At 54.8% G+C, this 14,904-nt stretch overlaps 6 protein-coding genes across 6 annotated transcripts; 4 read left to right on the top strand and 2 right to left on the bottom strand.

Annotated features, from left to right (window-relative positions):
• The first annotated feature begins 123 nt into the window (after positions 1 to 123).
• Positions 124 to 1,392, top strand: BDY24DRAFT_70105 (uncharacterized protein). The gene is made up of 4 exons (XM_076645068.1): positions 124 to 575; positions 657 to 956; positions 1,040 to 1,102; positions 1,184 to 1,392. Exons 1-4 carry the CDS (start codon positions 414 to 416, stop codon positions 1,253 to 1,255), a joined length of 597 nt encoding a protein of 198 aa, XP_076496145.1. The 5' UTR covers positions 124 to 413; the 3' UTR covers positions 1,256 to 1,392.
• Positions 1,393 to 2,623: 1,231 nt separating this feature from the next.
• Positions 2,624 to 4,560, bottom strand: RPN13 (proteasome regulatory particle lid subunit RPN13). The gene is made up of 8 exons (XM_076640630.1): positions 4,427 to 4,560; positions 4,195 to 4,280; positions 4,056 to 4,121; positions 3,871 to 3,956; positions 3,710 to 3,759; positions 3,525 to 3,605; positions 3,205 to 3,413; positions 2,624 to 3,059 (listed from the first exon to the last, which is right to left on the bottom strand). The coding sequence occupies exons 1-8, from the start codon at positions 4,516 to 4,518 to the stop codon at positions 2,701 to 2,703; spliced, it is 1,029 nt and encodes a 342-aa protein (XP_076496144.1). The 5' UTR covers positions 4,519 to 4,560; the 3' UTR covers positions 2,624 to 2,700.
• Positions 4,561 to 5,030: 470 nt separating this feature from the next.
• Positions 5,031 to 6,627, bottom strand: BDY24DRAFT_441685 (zinc finger MYND domain-containing protein; the record flags this gene model as incomplete). Its single annotated transcript, XM_076644633.1, has 6 exons — positions 5,031 to 5,336; positions 5,433 to 5,460; positions 5,557 to 5,762; positions 5,865 to 5,922; positions 6,044 to 6,240; positions 6,435 to 6,627. 6 exons carry the CDS (start codon positions 6,625 to 6,627, stop codon positions 5,191 to 5,193), a joined length of 828 nt encoding a protein of 275 aa, XP_076496143.1. The 3' UTR covers positions 5,031 to 5,190.
• Positions 6,628 to 7,639: 1,012 nt separating this feature from the next.
• On the top strand, positions 7,640 to 10,029 carry BDY24DRAFT_390238 (THO complex subunit 7 family protein). Its single transcript, XM_076640629.1, has 4 exons — positions 7,640 to 7,699; positions 7,769 to 8,125; positions 8,279 to 8,423; positions 8,537 to 10,029. Exons 1-4 carry the CDS (start codon positions 7,660 to 7,662, stop codon positions 9,723 to 9,725), a joined length of 1,731 nt encoding a protein of 576 aa, XP_076496142.1. The 5' UTR covers positions 7,640 to 7,659; the 3' UTR covers positions 9,726 to 10,029.
• A 237-nt stretch (positions 10,030 to 10,266) lies between these two features.
• BDY24DRAFT_415488 (SEC14 family lipid-binding protein) lies at positions 10,267 to 12,183 on the top strand (the record flags this gene model as incomplete). The annotated part of the gene is made up of 10 exons (XM_076643455.1): positions 10,267 to 10,310; positions 10,492 to 10,599; positions 10,731 to 10,862; positions 10,995 to 11,056; positions 11,147 to 11,154; positions 11,238 to 11,246; positions 11,316 to 11,580; positions 11,699 to 11,727; positions 11,829 to 12,045; positions 12,134 to 12,183. 10 exons carry the CDS (start codon positions 10,267 to 10,269, stop codon positions 12,181 to 12,183), a joined length of 924 nt encoding a protein of 307 aa, XP_076496141.1.
• A 1,273-nt stretch (positions 12,184 to 13,456) lies between these two features.
• On the top strand, positions 13,457 to 14,550 carry BDY24DRAFT_415487 (uncharacterized protein; the record flags this gene model as incomplete). Its single annotated transcript, XM_076643454.1, has 7 exons — positions 13,457 to 13,528; positions 13,655 to 13,689; positions 13,807 to 13,867; positions 13,992 to 14,028; positions 14,151 to 14,245; positions 14,383 to 14,407; positions 14,504 to 14,550. 7 exons carry the CDS (start codon positions 13,457 to 13,459, stop codon positions 14,548 to 14,550), a joined length of 372 nt encoding a protein of 123 aa, XP_076496140.1.
• Between the last annotated feature and the right edge of the window lie 354 nt (positions 14,551 to 14,904).

Genomic DNA, 14,904 nt, shown 5'->3' with positions numbered 1-14,904 from the left:
TTCGAGAGAACGACGTCGCTGATTCGACCCACTTTCTCTCCCCTGCCGCTCTTCCCCTCGCAGCCCACCGTCACTCGTGATCAGACTCTCCCAACACATGCTCCTCAAGACCCCCTATGCCTATGCTTCATCCGTGAGTTCGCTCGAGTCACCTCGACTGCGAACTCTCCTTCCTCGGCTGCTGTCCGAGACGCGACGCGTCTTCATTTCGGCACGGAACTTCCTTTCTTTCCGCGTCCACCTCAGCGCTGACTCTCTTCTCTTTCCTCCTTGCCGTTAAGTCGTACTCGTCTCGGTCTTCCCCAAGCTACATAAACTGGAAACCGCGTTCTCCTTCTCTTCCAACAACCACAACCGACCCAAACCTCCAGCCCAGCGTCCTTCCCTCTCACCCTGGACCCAACCACTCAATCATGATCCCAACATCCGTCGTCTCTCACTACAACAACCCTTACTGGCAACCCCATGGATTCCACGCTCCTCCAGCAGCAGCTCCTCACCCCGTCGTCGCTCCAGGTCCGATATACATCAACGCCGGTCGAGGATTCAAACGAGCTCCGAGGAGGATCGTTTGGGTCAGTCGTCTCTTTCTCTAGCCTCTTTTCCCTCTTCTCGAAAACGAAGACGATGCTAACAACTCGTCTTCACTCTTACAGTTCGCCCTCGGATCAGCAGCAACCCTCTGGTGGATCAACTCTCCTCGACACTCCTGCTCCTCCTCCTCCTGGTGCGAGTCAAGATCCTACTCCCTTTCCCCTCCCTCTTCCACCGTCACCGCACCCGAGTCCAATCAAGCCGTCGTCGCCGAGAACAAGGATCGAGATTTCCAAGGGAGGCGGTTCGGTGGGTGGAGGAGGAGGAGAGAGGACGAGGAGTTGTCGAGGAGGGTGATGGAGGAGCGGTGGAAGGCTGATTCGGAGAAGATGGCGAGGAGTGCTGATCAGGCGAAGGAGAAGGTGAGTCGAGATATGTTCAATCGTTTCGAATGGTTTGGGAAGAGGAGAGCTGATTTCGTCGCTCGCCGTTTTCGGGCAAGCAGGTCAGGGACTTCGCGTCGCAGCGTCTGGAGGAGATGCTGGCTGCCTTGACGGAACTGAAGAAGGTCGGTCTCCTTCATCAACCACCTCTTCGTCTGTATCACCCCGACACTGACCTTCTCGACCCTCTTTTTTCGCTCTTGTAGGATCTCAAGCCCTCGTCTCCACCCACGTCGTCGTCGACTCCACCGGAAGAGACTCCAGCCTTCTTCGTTTAGCTTGTCATCGGTTCATACTACTGATGGAAAGTGATTTTCTGCCAGTGTGACGTCTATTTATGCTTTTGTGAGAAAACGAAAGGACTGAACAAGGAAAGTGAGAAAGAAGGCGACGCGTCGAAGGGTTGTCGACTCTCGACGCGGGCGAAGAGCGTCCAATCAACATCTCGGACAAGCTGAGGGTTACGTTTGCGACTCTAGAGAAACAGAGAGAGAGGGCGTTGTCTGCTCGGACTCAAAACTTCACTGCTTGACGACCAGCTCTTCTTTTTGATGACAGGCGAAGCTGAGGCTGAGCTCGAAGTGATCCCAAACGTCCATCATCGATCTTCTCCCCCTCTTTCGTCCAACTTCTCGAGCCCGAGATCGCTGAACGCCGAAGGTCTGCACGCTCCGGATGCACGAAAGGAGTTCAGGTGAGTCGAGAGCGAGCAGGAGTAGGATGCGAAGGGAGAGAAGTGACATTTGGGGAGAGATGGAAGGAGGAGATCGAGAGGCGATGCTGATCATGTCTTTTCTTCGCTTTCTCGTACGCAGATCTTCGCCGTTTGTCGTTTTGACACCTCAGGGAGAAGCTTCGATATCTCGCTGTAGGATCTGAGGTCGATTCCGTCTTTGCTTTGGTGAGTTGCCAGTGAGAAGAAGGAAGTCGAAGCTCGAGCTCACCCTTCCTTCCTTTTTGCCTTCCTTCGTTCTTGCCCCTTCCTCTTCCCCGCAGGACCTTGTTTTTCATGAACGAGATCAACATCAGCATCGACCAGACAATCTTTGGAGTTTTGGTACGTCACGCAGTCTCTACAACGCTGCGAGAACAGGACCAGCCAACTCCCCTGCTATTGACTCGCCTTCGCCTTCTCCTCCCTCTCCCTCTCCCCTTCTTTGCGTTCGTTTCCTTTCAGACTGGCTCTTCCCATCGTCACCAACTTCTTTGAGGTTCGAATAGTTCGTATCCTCTAACTTGCATCAACTTTTACACACCGACCGCCTCGATTCTGACTTTCCTTCCCTCTCAGATCTCATCCGTCAATTTGACTCAAGCCTTCGTCTTGTTCACCACTCGTCGCCGAACGCTCCCCTATAGCACGATCAGAGATCTCTGAGTCAGTATGTCTCCCTCTCGTACGGGGACAACCATTAGCCGAGCTGATTCCTTCTGACTCTCTTTCCCTTTGCACTTAAGCAGGCCGAGATCACGTCTCAACGCGTCCCGTCTTTCTTCTTTCTTCAAGAGCAGACGTCAACGTTTGGGGAACGGGGAGCTCTGGCAGGATTCGGAGGGGGAAGTACTGGGAACGGAGGAACTCGATGGAGAGGGAGTAGTAGGTCGAGTCGCAACAGTAGCACCTATCGTTCAAATATCACTCCCAGTCCTCTGTCTCTCTCCCCAGCGAAGCAGCGTCGAGCAAAAAGTCTCAAAGCTATTAACGATCTCCCAACCTAACCTATTACTCCGAAGTGTCCATCTCCCCTCCTCCACTCTCCTCCCTCTTCTTCTTCTCCGCCTGCTCTCCAACCGCCTTCAAGAACTGCTCGACTCCCAACCCAGCGTCCTCGGGAAGACCGAGACCCTGCACGAGGCCTCCGAGGAGACCAGTCCTGAGAGCTCTGTCGAGAGATCGGACTCCTTCCTGGAACTGTGCGGATTCGATGACGGCGAGGAGTTCGGCTTCAGTGGGTTCGGATGGAGTGGCGGAAGAGAGGGGAAGGTCGGAAGGGAGGTGAGGGAAGAGGGAGGCTCGCAGGGAGGACGAGGAGAGAATCGGTGCCAGGAGTTTAGGGGTTAGGATGTCTTGGAGGTGGATATCTGTTGATCCAGCGATGCCATTAGGACATGAACACAGAGGAGACAGTGAGAGGGAGAGGTGAAGGGTCAGTTCGAGCTCTTCTCGTCTCCTCCTTGAGCCTCCCGACCGACCGATCCCCTTCGCCGATGAAATCGTTGGACTCACCACTCTCTCCGGCAGCCGCATTGGGTCCAGAAGCAACCTGTCCCTCCAAGATAGCCTGCAACTGAGCGAGCTGTTCCGCAGAGTACCCAGTCTCCGGATCGGCAGACGAGAGGTTGAAGCCTGCTGTTCGACGAGGGTTGGGAGCTGCTGGAGGAGCGGAGGTGGACGAGGAGGCAACGGATTGGTGAGCAGGGGTGGCGGGTGGGAGGCTGGGAAGGGTTGAAAGGGGACGAGAAGAAGGAAGAGAAGGTGGTGAGCTTTAGATCGAGGGAGGGAGAGAGAAGTAGATCGAGATGGTGTAGATCGAGATGGTAACTCACGTGCTGGTGGAAGCTAAAGAGGTGGCAGCAGCAGCGGTGAGAGGAGGTGCGACGAATTCAGGGTCTTCGATGGTAGCATTGCTGAGAGAGGGAAGGAAGGAAGAAGGAGGTCAGCTCGAAGGGCGAGATGAACGAGCTTCTGCTGCTAGTGTTACTTCTCAGCAGATCTGGTGAGAGGCACTCACATGTGTTCAGCTTGAAGAGCGTAAGGAGCATCGGCAGCTTGGAACCAGAACTATAGGAGGGACGCAAAGAGGAAACGGTCAGCTTCAGCTCGCATCTCTCCTCCTCCTCCTCCTTCAGCTTCGCCTCCCTTCCCTGCCTCAAAACAGAGGCCAGGACGCACGAAATGCTTCTCCTCGGAACTCTCAAAGTTCAGAACGAAGACGTTATCCTCGTTGGACTCCTTAACGTGGGAGAAGGAAGCGTCGCCTGAACAAAGCAAGAGGGAGGAAAGGAGTCAGCTCAACTTCTTCCAACCTCTTTCTCTCTGTGGCTCCTTCCCTCGCGACAAGAAGCAGACCGACTTACCAGGGAAAACGATGAGATCCAGAGAGTAGTTGGGCGAGTTTCTGGCCTTCCAGAAGATGTGAAGCACTGAAAACGACGAAAGAGCTCAGCTCGAGCGAGGGCGAAGGGAAGGAGGAATGAGGGAGAGGTCGAGACTCACAACCGTCCCCTCCATCCTGAACGCTCAAGATTCCCTTCTCAGGTTCGGCATCAACGAAAGAAGTATCTCCTCGTCGGAAAGCTCGGCTGTCGAGGATTGAAGAAGCGAGAGGGAAGGAAGAGAGGGAAGGGAGGAAGGAGAAGGACGCCGGTTCAGCTTCATCTCTCCTTCCTTCGCTTTGGAAGCTCGCTTTCCCCTTCGAAGAGAACGAAGTTCAGGAAGAGGCACTCACCCAGCTTTGTATGTGAGAGGCATTGTTGGTGAGGTGGAAAGAAAAGAAGGGTGGGGAGAGAGGGGGGATGGTGGGCAGAGGAAGGAGAACATCGAAGCGTTTCGCTGGAGGTCGACGAAGAGACTCGGGGGTAGACCGTTAATGTTTATGTTTGTGAGGGGAACTGGCCAGCTGTAATACTGTAAGGCAAGAGTTTAGCAGAGCTGCGAAAAGGCGTACGAAGCCTCGGGTTCAGAATCGAAGCTGCTGCATCTCTGTTTCCGAAGACGACGCGTCGTCGCTCGGCGATCCCTGCGTTCTTCTTTACCTTTGAAGGCTAGAAGGGTGCAGATACCCCCCTGGAGAGACGTGTCGGTCATATAAGTAGCACGGGACATCCTAGCAAGCCTTAATGAACCAGCGGGAAACGAAGCGTGAATCGGCCTTGAACTGACGCGTCGCTGTCCGGTCGACCTTTCCTTCCTTTCGTGCTCAAACGAGAGACGAGAAAGGAGTGCATGAGAGAGCGTGAAAAGTCCAGGACGAGTGATGTAAGCGAAGCAGAAAGGTTAAGCAAAGAAAAGCGAGCGAGAGGCGATGAGTCGTTACGTGAAAAGGAAGAGCGAAAATTCAATCGAGAGGAACGGTCTGTAGCAAGAGGAGAAGAGAGCAAGAGAGAGAGAGAGAGGTAGGCAGGTAGCGCGTGCGGTTCGTGAAAAGGAAGGTACGTAGAAAGGCGTAGTAGTTGTGCGTGCAAGAACGAGACGGAGAAGAAGAGGGAAAACCTAGTCGACGCCGACGTCGAAGAGGGGAGCAGCGACGGAGGAGTCGAGGACGTCCTGAGATCGAAGGAGTTGGTAGCAGTATCTAAGGTAGTTGTTGGGTTCGGCGCAGACGAGCTTGTGCCTCTTCCAGTCCGAGGCTTGGTGTTCTGGAAGGAAGGAAGAGAGGAGAGAGGGCGAGGAGGAAGAGTCAGACGCGACGAGGACGCGTACGAGCGCCGACGCAGAGACGGAAGGAGACGAACCCTTCGAGCAGTAGGCTACTGCGAGACACTTTAGAAGCAGCAGGAATTCCAGAAAAATGATCAGGTTCGGATTGAGGAGTCCGAAAATCATCCGAGCGGAGAGAAAGAGAAGAGGAAGGCTCACCTTCTCGCAAAGCATCGTTCCCGACCTCCCTTCTCCACAAGCCTCCCCTCCAACCTCAAAGCAAGATGCGAGAGCTCTTGACGAGTCTCCGACGTCCCCGAGAGCCTGATGATCCGAAATCCCGGCCTGACCGACGTCGGGAGCGATGGGCTCGAATCCTGAAGCGACGAGAGGTGCTGGAGCGACGGCGGAGGGGATGCAAGGTCCTAGATGATGGACGCAATGTAGATCGATAAGGAGATGCATGCGCAGATGGAGTTGGTGATGGAGCTCCTTTCAAGCCTGCCACCCTCAGCAGCGCGGTCGACCAGGCCCTCGTCTCCAAGTCGTCCGTTTCCATGAGAGCCTCGTCCCGCTCCCGTTCAGCTAACGTCAGACGAAGGAGAAACCGCTTCAGTTCGTTCCTCCTGCCACAGAGATACCAAAGGGGGCGATGACAAGAGGGAGTAAGGGAAATTGACGAGAAGGACGGGGACTCGCCTCGAACCCTCAGCGCCTCCACTCCCAACCGAAGTTTCAACCCCTCGAACTCCTCTACCGTCTCCTTCGACTCGATGATCTCCAGAGGAACAGATCGCTGTCCGTCGACGACTTCATCGCATCGAGCTGACGGGGTTTCGAGAGAAGAGACTCGAGGGCCGGAGGTGTCGACCGAGAGCGAAGAGGAGGGAGAAGAGTCTTGAACTGTGTGAATAGCCGAGTGCAGAGAGGTGTATCAGTCCAGCTGTCTTCTTTTGTAGCTCGTACTTGAAAGAACAGCGGCACAGGAGGAGAAGGGAGAGGGAGAGAGAGAAAAGGAAGCTCGAGCTCACCTCCGTTCTTCTAGCAGACTTCCCTCTCGTCCTTCACCAAAGAATCTATGTTCTCCGACTGCTGACCGGGGGACTCGACGAGATCAGTAGTCGTCTTGTGGCTGATCGTTGCAGGGAGGGCTCCAGAGACTTCAGCCGTGGTCGAGGGAGCAGGGGAAGGGAGGGAGGGGAGGTTGTTGTTGACAAGAGGAGACCTTCGTTGAGCGTTGGCGTTGGAGGTGGTAGGGAAGGATCCGTCGAGCGAAGCAGGAGTCGACATCGAGGTGAGCGGTGATGATTCGTAGGTGGGAGAGAGGAAGAGAAGAGGGAGTGTATGATGGTGGGTGGAAGGAAGAGAAGGGAGGGAGGAGGGAGGGAGAGGAGAGGAGAAGCCCTTCCAGCTCGACGTCGATCGAGCTCAAGGAACGAGAACGTTGATGGAACGTCGAAGAAGGAAATCGAAGGGAGTTCATCTCTCGAGGACGTAGGGACGAGAGAGTCTAGAAGATTGGTCGAAGAAGAGGCGAGTTGTGGATGAGAGGAAGAAGAGAGGTCGAGATGGAGGTCAGCCTGAAAACGGTGAGCTCGACGCTCCTTCCTTTCTTTGACCGTCGAGACTCGACGTCAAAAACTCGAGCTTCGGCATACAGATCTAGGCTTCGACGAGTAGAATGTGGACTCGCATCTTGCTTCATAACCTGGGGCGACGGAAAGTGACGGCTCTCTTCTCTGAGATGTGTTTGACAGGGAGGGAGGACAAGGGCTTCAATGCGTTCGCCAATCATCTTTTCATCGTGGATCTTGCGTTCTCTTCCAATCCTGAGATCGAGTAGCTCCAGGCTCTTAGAGGAGCTATTTGACGGTCCTAAGGGATTCAGGTCGCCTTCATCGCTCTTTCGCGTCGCGTCGCTTCACCTCGACGCGTCGTCCTTCTTTCCTGTGTCGCTTTGGCTCCATCAGCGGCTCTCTCCCTTCCTCTGAAGTATCAGGTCTACGATCTCATTATCTGTTTCTATTCTGATGTCCCTAGAACACGACCAGCACACTGGAAAGTCCTCTCCTGCCTCTCCAAGTTCCTCACACGAGCGACGTGATTGACTCGTCTTTAAACCTCTAGCTGAGTAGCGCATCAGAAATTTCCAAGCTTGACGTGAGCCACCATGCTAGTTCGAGTCAAGAGCTGCTTCGAGCCAACAACGAAAACCTCCTGCAAGTCGTCGAAAGAAATACAAAGAATCGAACTCGTCGAGCTCAACCTCGTTTCGACTTGAATCCCCTCCTCTCCTCTCACCAACCATCCATCTCGCCCTCCATGTCCACTCGAGTCCAGATCCTCACCCCCTCCGACGAGGGTAAGCTCGCTTCTTCGTTCGCTTGTATCTAGTTCTCAAAGCTAACCCTTCCTCGTTTCTCTTTCTCAGATGTGATCATCCACTCCAGGCTCTTCAACGACGAACGACCTCTCCGTCGAACCCTCAAGAAGATTGTTCAACTTCAAACTTCTCCTCCTCCACTACCACCGCCAGCCCCAGCCGTCGTTCTCGAAGAAGGAGAGGATGTCGACATGTCAGCAGCACCAGCTCCGGTCGAGGTTCAAGAGGAGGAGAAGGAATCGGAGGAATCGATAGCGGAGAGGAAGGCTTCCATCCAGGAGGAAGTTTGGGAGAGTTTCAACGGGCAGTTGAAGGATGTCGAGTTCCTGGTTAGGAAGTCTGGGGTGGTAGGGAGGATGGAGGAGAAGATGAGGGGGGAGTATGAATCCAAGGGGAGAGAGATAGGTGAGTCTTGTCGAGCTTCTCCTTCCCTTCCTCCCCTCCTCATCTCGTCGTGTCGCTCGCTGCTCTTCTTCTCAGCTGAGCTGTGCTGGATTGTATACGAGCAGCATCTAGAGCTAACTGAGCCTTCCGTTCGTCTTTGGTTCGCTCTCGCAGACTCGAGTCAAGCTCAGCTGAAGGAGGAAATCGCCAACCTTCGAGTCAAGCTCCAGCTCGCCGAGGAGGAGAGGAAGCACAAGATGGAGTACGACGCTATCGCTCTCAAGATTCTGGCTGTTGGATCTAGGGCTTCTTTGGAATCGTGAGTCCCCTTCCCATACTTTCAAGTCTTTCGACAGACGAGGTCTCGCCCGAGAGGCCTCCGTTTCCGTCCTCGAACGAAGCTCACCCTCCCTTCCCTTCGTCCTTTCACAGCGACATCGCCACCCTCTCCTCCCGAGTCTCCACCCTCCAAGTCGAAAACACCTCCGTCGTCTCCACCCTCCAAGCCCGTAAATCCCGCTTCGACAACCTCGTCGTAGAGCTCGAAGCGATTCGCAAGATCGGGACGGAGGAAGCACCACCCGTCGTCGAAGAGGAGGAGGACGATCCCAAGGCAGAGTCTACCCAGCCTTCGAGAGCTGTATCACCTTCTGCTGAGGAGGAAGAGAAGGTCGCGGAGGACGACGACGAGGAAGGAGGTGGAAGGAGGGAGGAGAAGAAGGTTGTTGCGACGCCTAAGAAGACGAAGGCGGCCGAGCTGGTGGTTGAAGAGCAGGAGGAGCACGAAGCGGAGGGAGAGGTTTCGAACCTTTTGGGAGACGTAGAGATGCAGGATGCGGAGGAGATGGAAGCGGAGGGGTTGCTGGTTTCTCAGGATCTCTCCGGTGCCAACGTCGACCCGTCGTCCGCCGCCGCCAACCCTCCTCCTGCTCCCGCCTCCACCCACTCCTCTCCCCTCTCCCAAACCTCCCCGGAACCCGAAGTCGAATCCGAGTCCCTCCCAGCAACACCCACCAAACGGAAAGCTTCCAAAAGCCCTTCGTCCACTTCCACCTCAACCTCGACCAATCCTCTCCCTCCCTCCCCGACTCGTCGCGCGTCCTCCTCCGCCGCTTCTTCCTCCAACAAGTCTCCCTCCTTCTCCAAACCCACCACCACCACACCAGGATTTGTCGAACTCCCCGAAGAAGTCCTCGCCGACATGACTCGCTCGCAACAGAGGGCCTACAAGGCTGAACTCGCTGCTTCCCAAACCCAACCCTCCTCGTCCTCTTCCTCCTCCTCGAAACCGAACAAACGAGCTCGTATCTCGGACTCCCCTCCTCCTCCACTGCCGCCTGCTTCAACCAGTCGAGCCTCTCGAGCCAAATCAGGAGGAGGAGGAACCGCGTCGAGGCAGGCTTCGGGAACCCCTGCTCCTGCTCCCGCTCCAGCTGAGGAAGAGCCAGCGGTCGTCGCGTCGAGCTCGAAGGCTGGGGTTGGCAAGCTGAGCAAGAGGGAGCTGGCGAAGGCTGGAGGGAAGAAGGCTGCTGTTGCTGCGAAGGAGGAGGAGGAGGCCGTGGAGGAGGGGATGGGAGATGGGAGTGGGAGTGAGTTGACGGATGTGAGTGATGGGGAATGAGAAGGGCAGTTTGGGGGCTGTATTTTTGTGACCTTTCTTTCTTTTTGTGTTACGTTACGGAGCGAGAGAGAGGGAGATGAAGGGAGAAGGAAAGAGAGAGGGACGCGTCGTCGAGCGTCAGCGACTGAAGTTGAACCCGACAAAAGCTGTGTTGCCTATAAGTCGTTCTCTCAGCTCAAAAACGAGTGGAAACTGTCTATATTCACTTGGAGGCGAATGAAAATTTCAAACGAGAAACGCACGTCACTACTGAAACCAAACGACTGCTCTCTTTTGCCAGCTCTCGACGTCTGCTCTCGCCCCCAACTTCGACCCTCCCTCCCTCCGACCGTTGTCTTGTTTCGCACCCTCTCGTGAGCCTCTCACCCACGCGCCTCTACCCCCTTCACTCGCTCGTCGACGCTGACTCAACGTTCTCCTTCTCTCTCTCTCGCTCTCTCTCTCTCGTGCTCTCTCCTTCGTCCTCTCTCCTTACCCCAACCAACCCATCTTCGCTCCTTCCCCTCCCTCCGAACCAACAGCTTTTATATAGAATCTTATCATGGCTGCCCCTAGAGATGAGCTTTCCGGTCACGTCGGACATTTGTGAGTCTCCGTAGAGACGGGAGAGTTGAGGGGAGGAGGGCAGGGCAGGGCAGGGCAGGGCAGGGGGAGGAGGAGGAGGAGCGAGGAGGAGCGAGGAGGAGCGAGGTTCGATCGAGGTCTAGCTGGATCAAGGGCTGACGCTTTGTCTTTTTTGATAACGGTTGTGGTTGGGTATCATTAGGACCGAAGAGCAAACCGTTACTCTTTCTACCTTCCGAACCAACCTCGTAGCAGCTGGATTGTGTCCCGTCGATCCTTTCGCTCCAGAGGTCATTGAGAACGGGCCTGGGTCAGTCCAGCAGCCTTTCTTCTTTCTATCTATGATTCGAATAGAGTTCAAAGCTGACTTATGGTTGTTGTTGTTGTTGTTGTTGTTGTTGTTGTTGTGTTCTTTGTTGTCTCATGTTGTTGTTGTTACAGCTACAACCGATACGACGACGGCACCCTGCTTCGATTCCTTCGAGCGAGGAAGTTTGACCTCGTCAAGGCTCAGGAGATGTGGAAGGCCAACGAGGAGTGGAGGAAGAGTTTCGGAACAGATCAGATTTACAAGTGAGTGTACCATCTTTGAGTAATATCGTACGAGAGGAGAGAAGGAGGGAGGGAAGGAGGAGAAGGGAGGGAAGCGAGCTTGAAGCTGACGTTGTCGATGGCGCCCATCTCCCTCTCTTTGCTCTTTCTCAGGACGTTCGACTACCCTACGGGAGAGGAGAGAGCTACTATTGATCAGTACTACCCTCAGTACTGTGAGTAGAACCGATGGAGCTTTGACTCATGGACTGCGAGAGCTAATCGTCTCACCTTCTTCCTGTTCCTCGTTCCTCCCCCATCAAAAGACCACAAGGTGAGCTCGAATCCTTCGTCCTTCGCTTCTTGTTCCTTCTGCGTACTGACTCCTGATCTCTGTGGCCTCTCTTCTTCTTACAGATGGACAAGGTACCCCCACCTCGCACTCTCCCAACCCTCCCTTCCCTCGCTGACTCCCCTTCGTTCTTTCTCTTGCAGGACGGTCGACCCATCTACGTCGAAATCCTCGGCAAGCTCGACATGACCAAACTCTTCGCCGCTACCACCCAGGAACGGATGCTCAAATGTCTCGTCTACGAGTACGAGAAGTTCCTCAGGGAGAGGATCCCTGCGTGCGAGGCCGCCAGTGGCAAGACGGTCGAGACGAGCTGCACCATCTTGGATTTGAACAACGTCGGGTTGAGCAACTTCTACAGGGTCAAGGGTTACGTGGGAGAGGCGTCGACGATCGGGCAGAACTACTGTGAGTTTTCAGCAAGGGAGAAGAGGGAAGAGAGAGATGGTGGGCTGAGCTCGTCGAGAGGTCCGAGACGTGAGAGAGAGTGAGAGCTGACCTTCGTTTTCGTTCCGATTCCGCTCAGACCCTGAGACCATGGGGAAATTCTTCATCGTTCGTCCTCTCTTTCCTGTTCTCCTCTCGCCGTCCCTCGTCTCCAAAGCTCACCTCTCCCCTCCCTCTCTCTCCCTCCTCCCACCCATCTCACCCCCTAGATCAACTCCCCTTACCTCTTCTCCACCGTCTGGTCGCTCATCAAGCCCTGGCTCGACGAGGTCACCGTCAAGAAGATCTCGATCCCGGGACGGGACTGGAAGGCTCAGCTGCTCGCTCAGATCGACGCCGACAACCTCGAGGTCAAGTTTGGAGGAAAGAGCACGGATCCCAGTACTTCGGATGCTGGGCCTTGGACTACGGAGGCTGGGAAGAAGGGTGAGTGAGAAGGAGGGTGAAAGAAAAAGGAGCGGAGAGGGAGACGCGTCCTGACCGGGTCTCGTTTCGTTTTTGTGTGACGTTGCAGCCATCGCTGATGCTCAAGCCAAGTACGGAGTTGTCGCTAAGGCCGAGTAAACGTGTCGCCCCCGTTTGCTTTCCCTCCCTCTCGTCGGTCGACCATCTTCCCCTCCCTCGTCGACGCTCGAAACCCCTCTCTCGTCCCTCTCGATCTCAACATCTCATCACATCAAAACACCCCCAAACCCCTTCGGAGATCAATCTCGTTCCCATCTTCGGCCCGCTCACACTCAAACGTTCGTCCTCTTTCATCGCTCGACGCGTCCTCTCCCTCTCCCCTCCTCTCTTCACTTCGCTGACCTCCCTTCCTTCTCTCTCCTCCTTCGTCCCCACAGCCTCGACCTCAACCCTTTGCTTAAAAAACCTCGTCTCCTGCTCTCGTTCTCTCGTTTCTCTACGTACTTAGATCTAGCGTGGACTACCCCTCTTCGCGGTCGTTTTCGCCTTCCCTTTCCTTTCACTTTCTTTTTCTAGTAGTTCTCTTCGGCGCCTTGACTTTATATTCTTCGATGTTCGAACTGTCGGTGTATAGCAGATGGAGTGGGAGAGGTGGAGAAAGAGTGAGGAGGGGAGAGGGGAGGGCGAGGGAGACTGCTTGAGCGTCGACTGAGGGACGAAGACTAGAATTGGGAGACTTCAAACGTGAGGAGGAGAAAGATTTTGAAAGCCTGATCTACTAGATATGGCAGAGATGGTGGTGCCTGTATGCAGGGAAGTCGAGAGGCGAGCGAACGACCGCGTCGTGAATCTCCCTCTCGCCTTCCTCCTCAGCCCGCGTTCCGTTCTTTTCTCTCCCCTCCAAATTTCCGGTCCAAAGCAAAACTCAAGTCTTCGACGCACCCTCTCCTTCTCCTGCCTTGTCTCTCCCAGCAAACTAGGAGACGATGTTTACAAAAGCGCAGCGAAAGATGGAGGAGACGAACGTGCGACGCTTCCCACTTCAAACAGGGCTCGATTTCAAGCTCACCTCAACCGCATCTCCCTTCCTTCAAAAAAGAAGCCTCTTAAAACCCAACTGCAGCTCAGCCCTTCGCGCTCTCATTCTCGACGAGTCCTCAGCTTTCGTTCCTCTAGGTGAGTGTTCAGTCTAGCAACGAGCGGCTGAGAAGGAGCAAGCAGCTCCCTTCCCTCCAGCTCGTTGCTATCTCCCGACCTTTGTTGAAGCTCACCTCCCCGTTTTCTTCCTTCTTGCTCCAACTCAAACCTCTTTCGTTCCTATCTCTCTAGGTCAGTGAGAGAGAGCCGAACCAAGAGCAACGAGCAACGAAAGCAACCCAAGCTGACCTTCCCTCCCTCCCTCCCTCTCTTTCAGCTCCCCCCCCAAAAAACCATGTCCACCCAACCTCTTCTGCAAAGGACTGCTGCTAAGCGAATCGCGTTGCCTGTTAGACAGGAACCTAAGGTGCGTTCTTCGCACTCCGATATCTGGGCTCTCTCAAATGAGAGCTGCGAACGAGCGAGGAAGGGAGTCGGGAACGCTCTGAGCTCACGTCCTTTCGTGTCGTCTCGTTTCGTTGGTTCTGGTTAGGTCTACTTTGCTAACGAGAGGACGTACCTGTCATGGTGAGCTTCGATCTCATCTCTCTCGTCCAAGAAGCTCGAAGGACGGGCACGAAGGGAAGCGGAACGAGCGAGCTGACCCTTTCCCTTCCCTCCCTTGATGTTTGTGCTTCGCTCTAGGATGCACTTCTCAGTCGTTCTTGGAGGTTTGGCCGTTGGGTTGTTGAACTTTGGAGATAAGGTACGTCTTTACGCTGTAGCTTGATAGAAATAGGAAGGAGAGAGCAGGAAAGAGCAGGGAGGGAAGCGAAGGGTTCGACGGAGCTGTCGAGTTTCAGGGCTGACCTTTCTTCATCTTCTAACAGCTGTCCAAGATCTTCGGAGCTATTTACACTGTCATTGGTGAGTCCTCTTGCTCGGTATCGAGTTCGAGTGCTGAGGGAGAGAAGGAGGCGAGGTTGAGAGAGGGGAGTCGAGGTGGAAGCTGACTTCTCGTCTTCCTTGATCTCTACCGTCGCTCACAGCCATGGCCATGATGTCCTACGCTCTCTTCCGATACCACCAGAGGGCGAACGCGATCAGGAAGAAGGCTCAGGCTTACGATGATCGAGTTGGACCCGTGAGTCCTCTTTTCTCCTCCTCCTCTTCCTCTGCGTTCTCTCCCTTTTCGTCTTGCTCCCTCGGCTATCGTGCTCGAGCTGCTTCGAGTGATCATCAAACTGACCCCTCCCATTGTTCCCCTCGTTCTTCGATCAGACCATCCTCTGCGTTGTTCTCATCAGTACGTCTCGTTCAACCCGGCTCTCTCTCTCTTCCCTCCCTTCGACTCGAGCTTATCCCTCTTTCTCTTTCTCCTCTTGCCCTTACCTCAAACAAGTCTCGGTCCTGACGAATGTGGTGTTCAAGCTTACTTACGAGCCTTAGGTTGGGAGGAAGGAAACGAGGGATAGTTGGGTTCGGTTTGCGGTTTTTCGGTATCTCGATGGTTTGGACTTTGGCACGGCCTGAAGGAGCGGGAAGGAAGGATGAGGGGACGAGATGATGAAGAGACGAGATGACGGGAGGGTTCATTGGCTGGGGGCTGAGATGAGAGCTTCGGTGGGACGCGTCGTGCTCGACCTCGCTCCCGTTTCGCTCGAAGACACAACTTCGAGTTGGCTCTTTCTCCCGCTTATACTCGCGCAGTCTCATCTCCAGTGAGCTCTCTTTCTCTCGATATCCACGGCGAGTCTCTCACAGCGAAAGGTCTCCCGAAGGAGGAAAAGAGGGAGGGACATC

Source organism: Mrakia frigida (assembly GCF_051309035.1).
Source record: "Mrakia frigida strain ATCC 22029 unplaced genomic scaffold BDY24scaffold_17, whole genome shotgun sequence".
Taxonomy (NCBI): Eukaryota; Fungi; Basidiomycota; class Tremellomycetes; order Cystofilobasidiales; family Mrakiaceae; genus Mrakia; species Mrakia frigida.
This window is presented reverse-complemented; position numbering and strand designations above follow the sequence as displayed.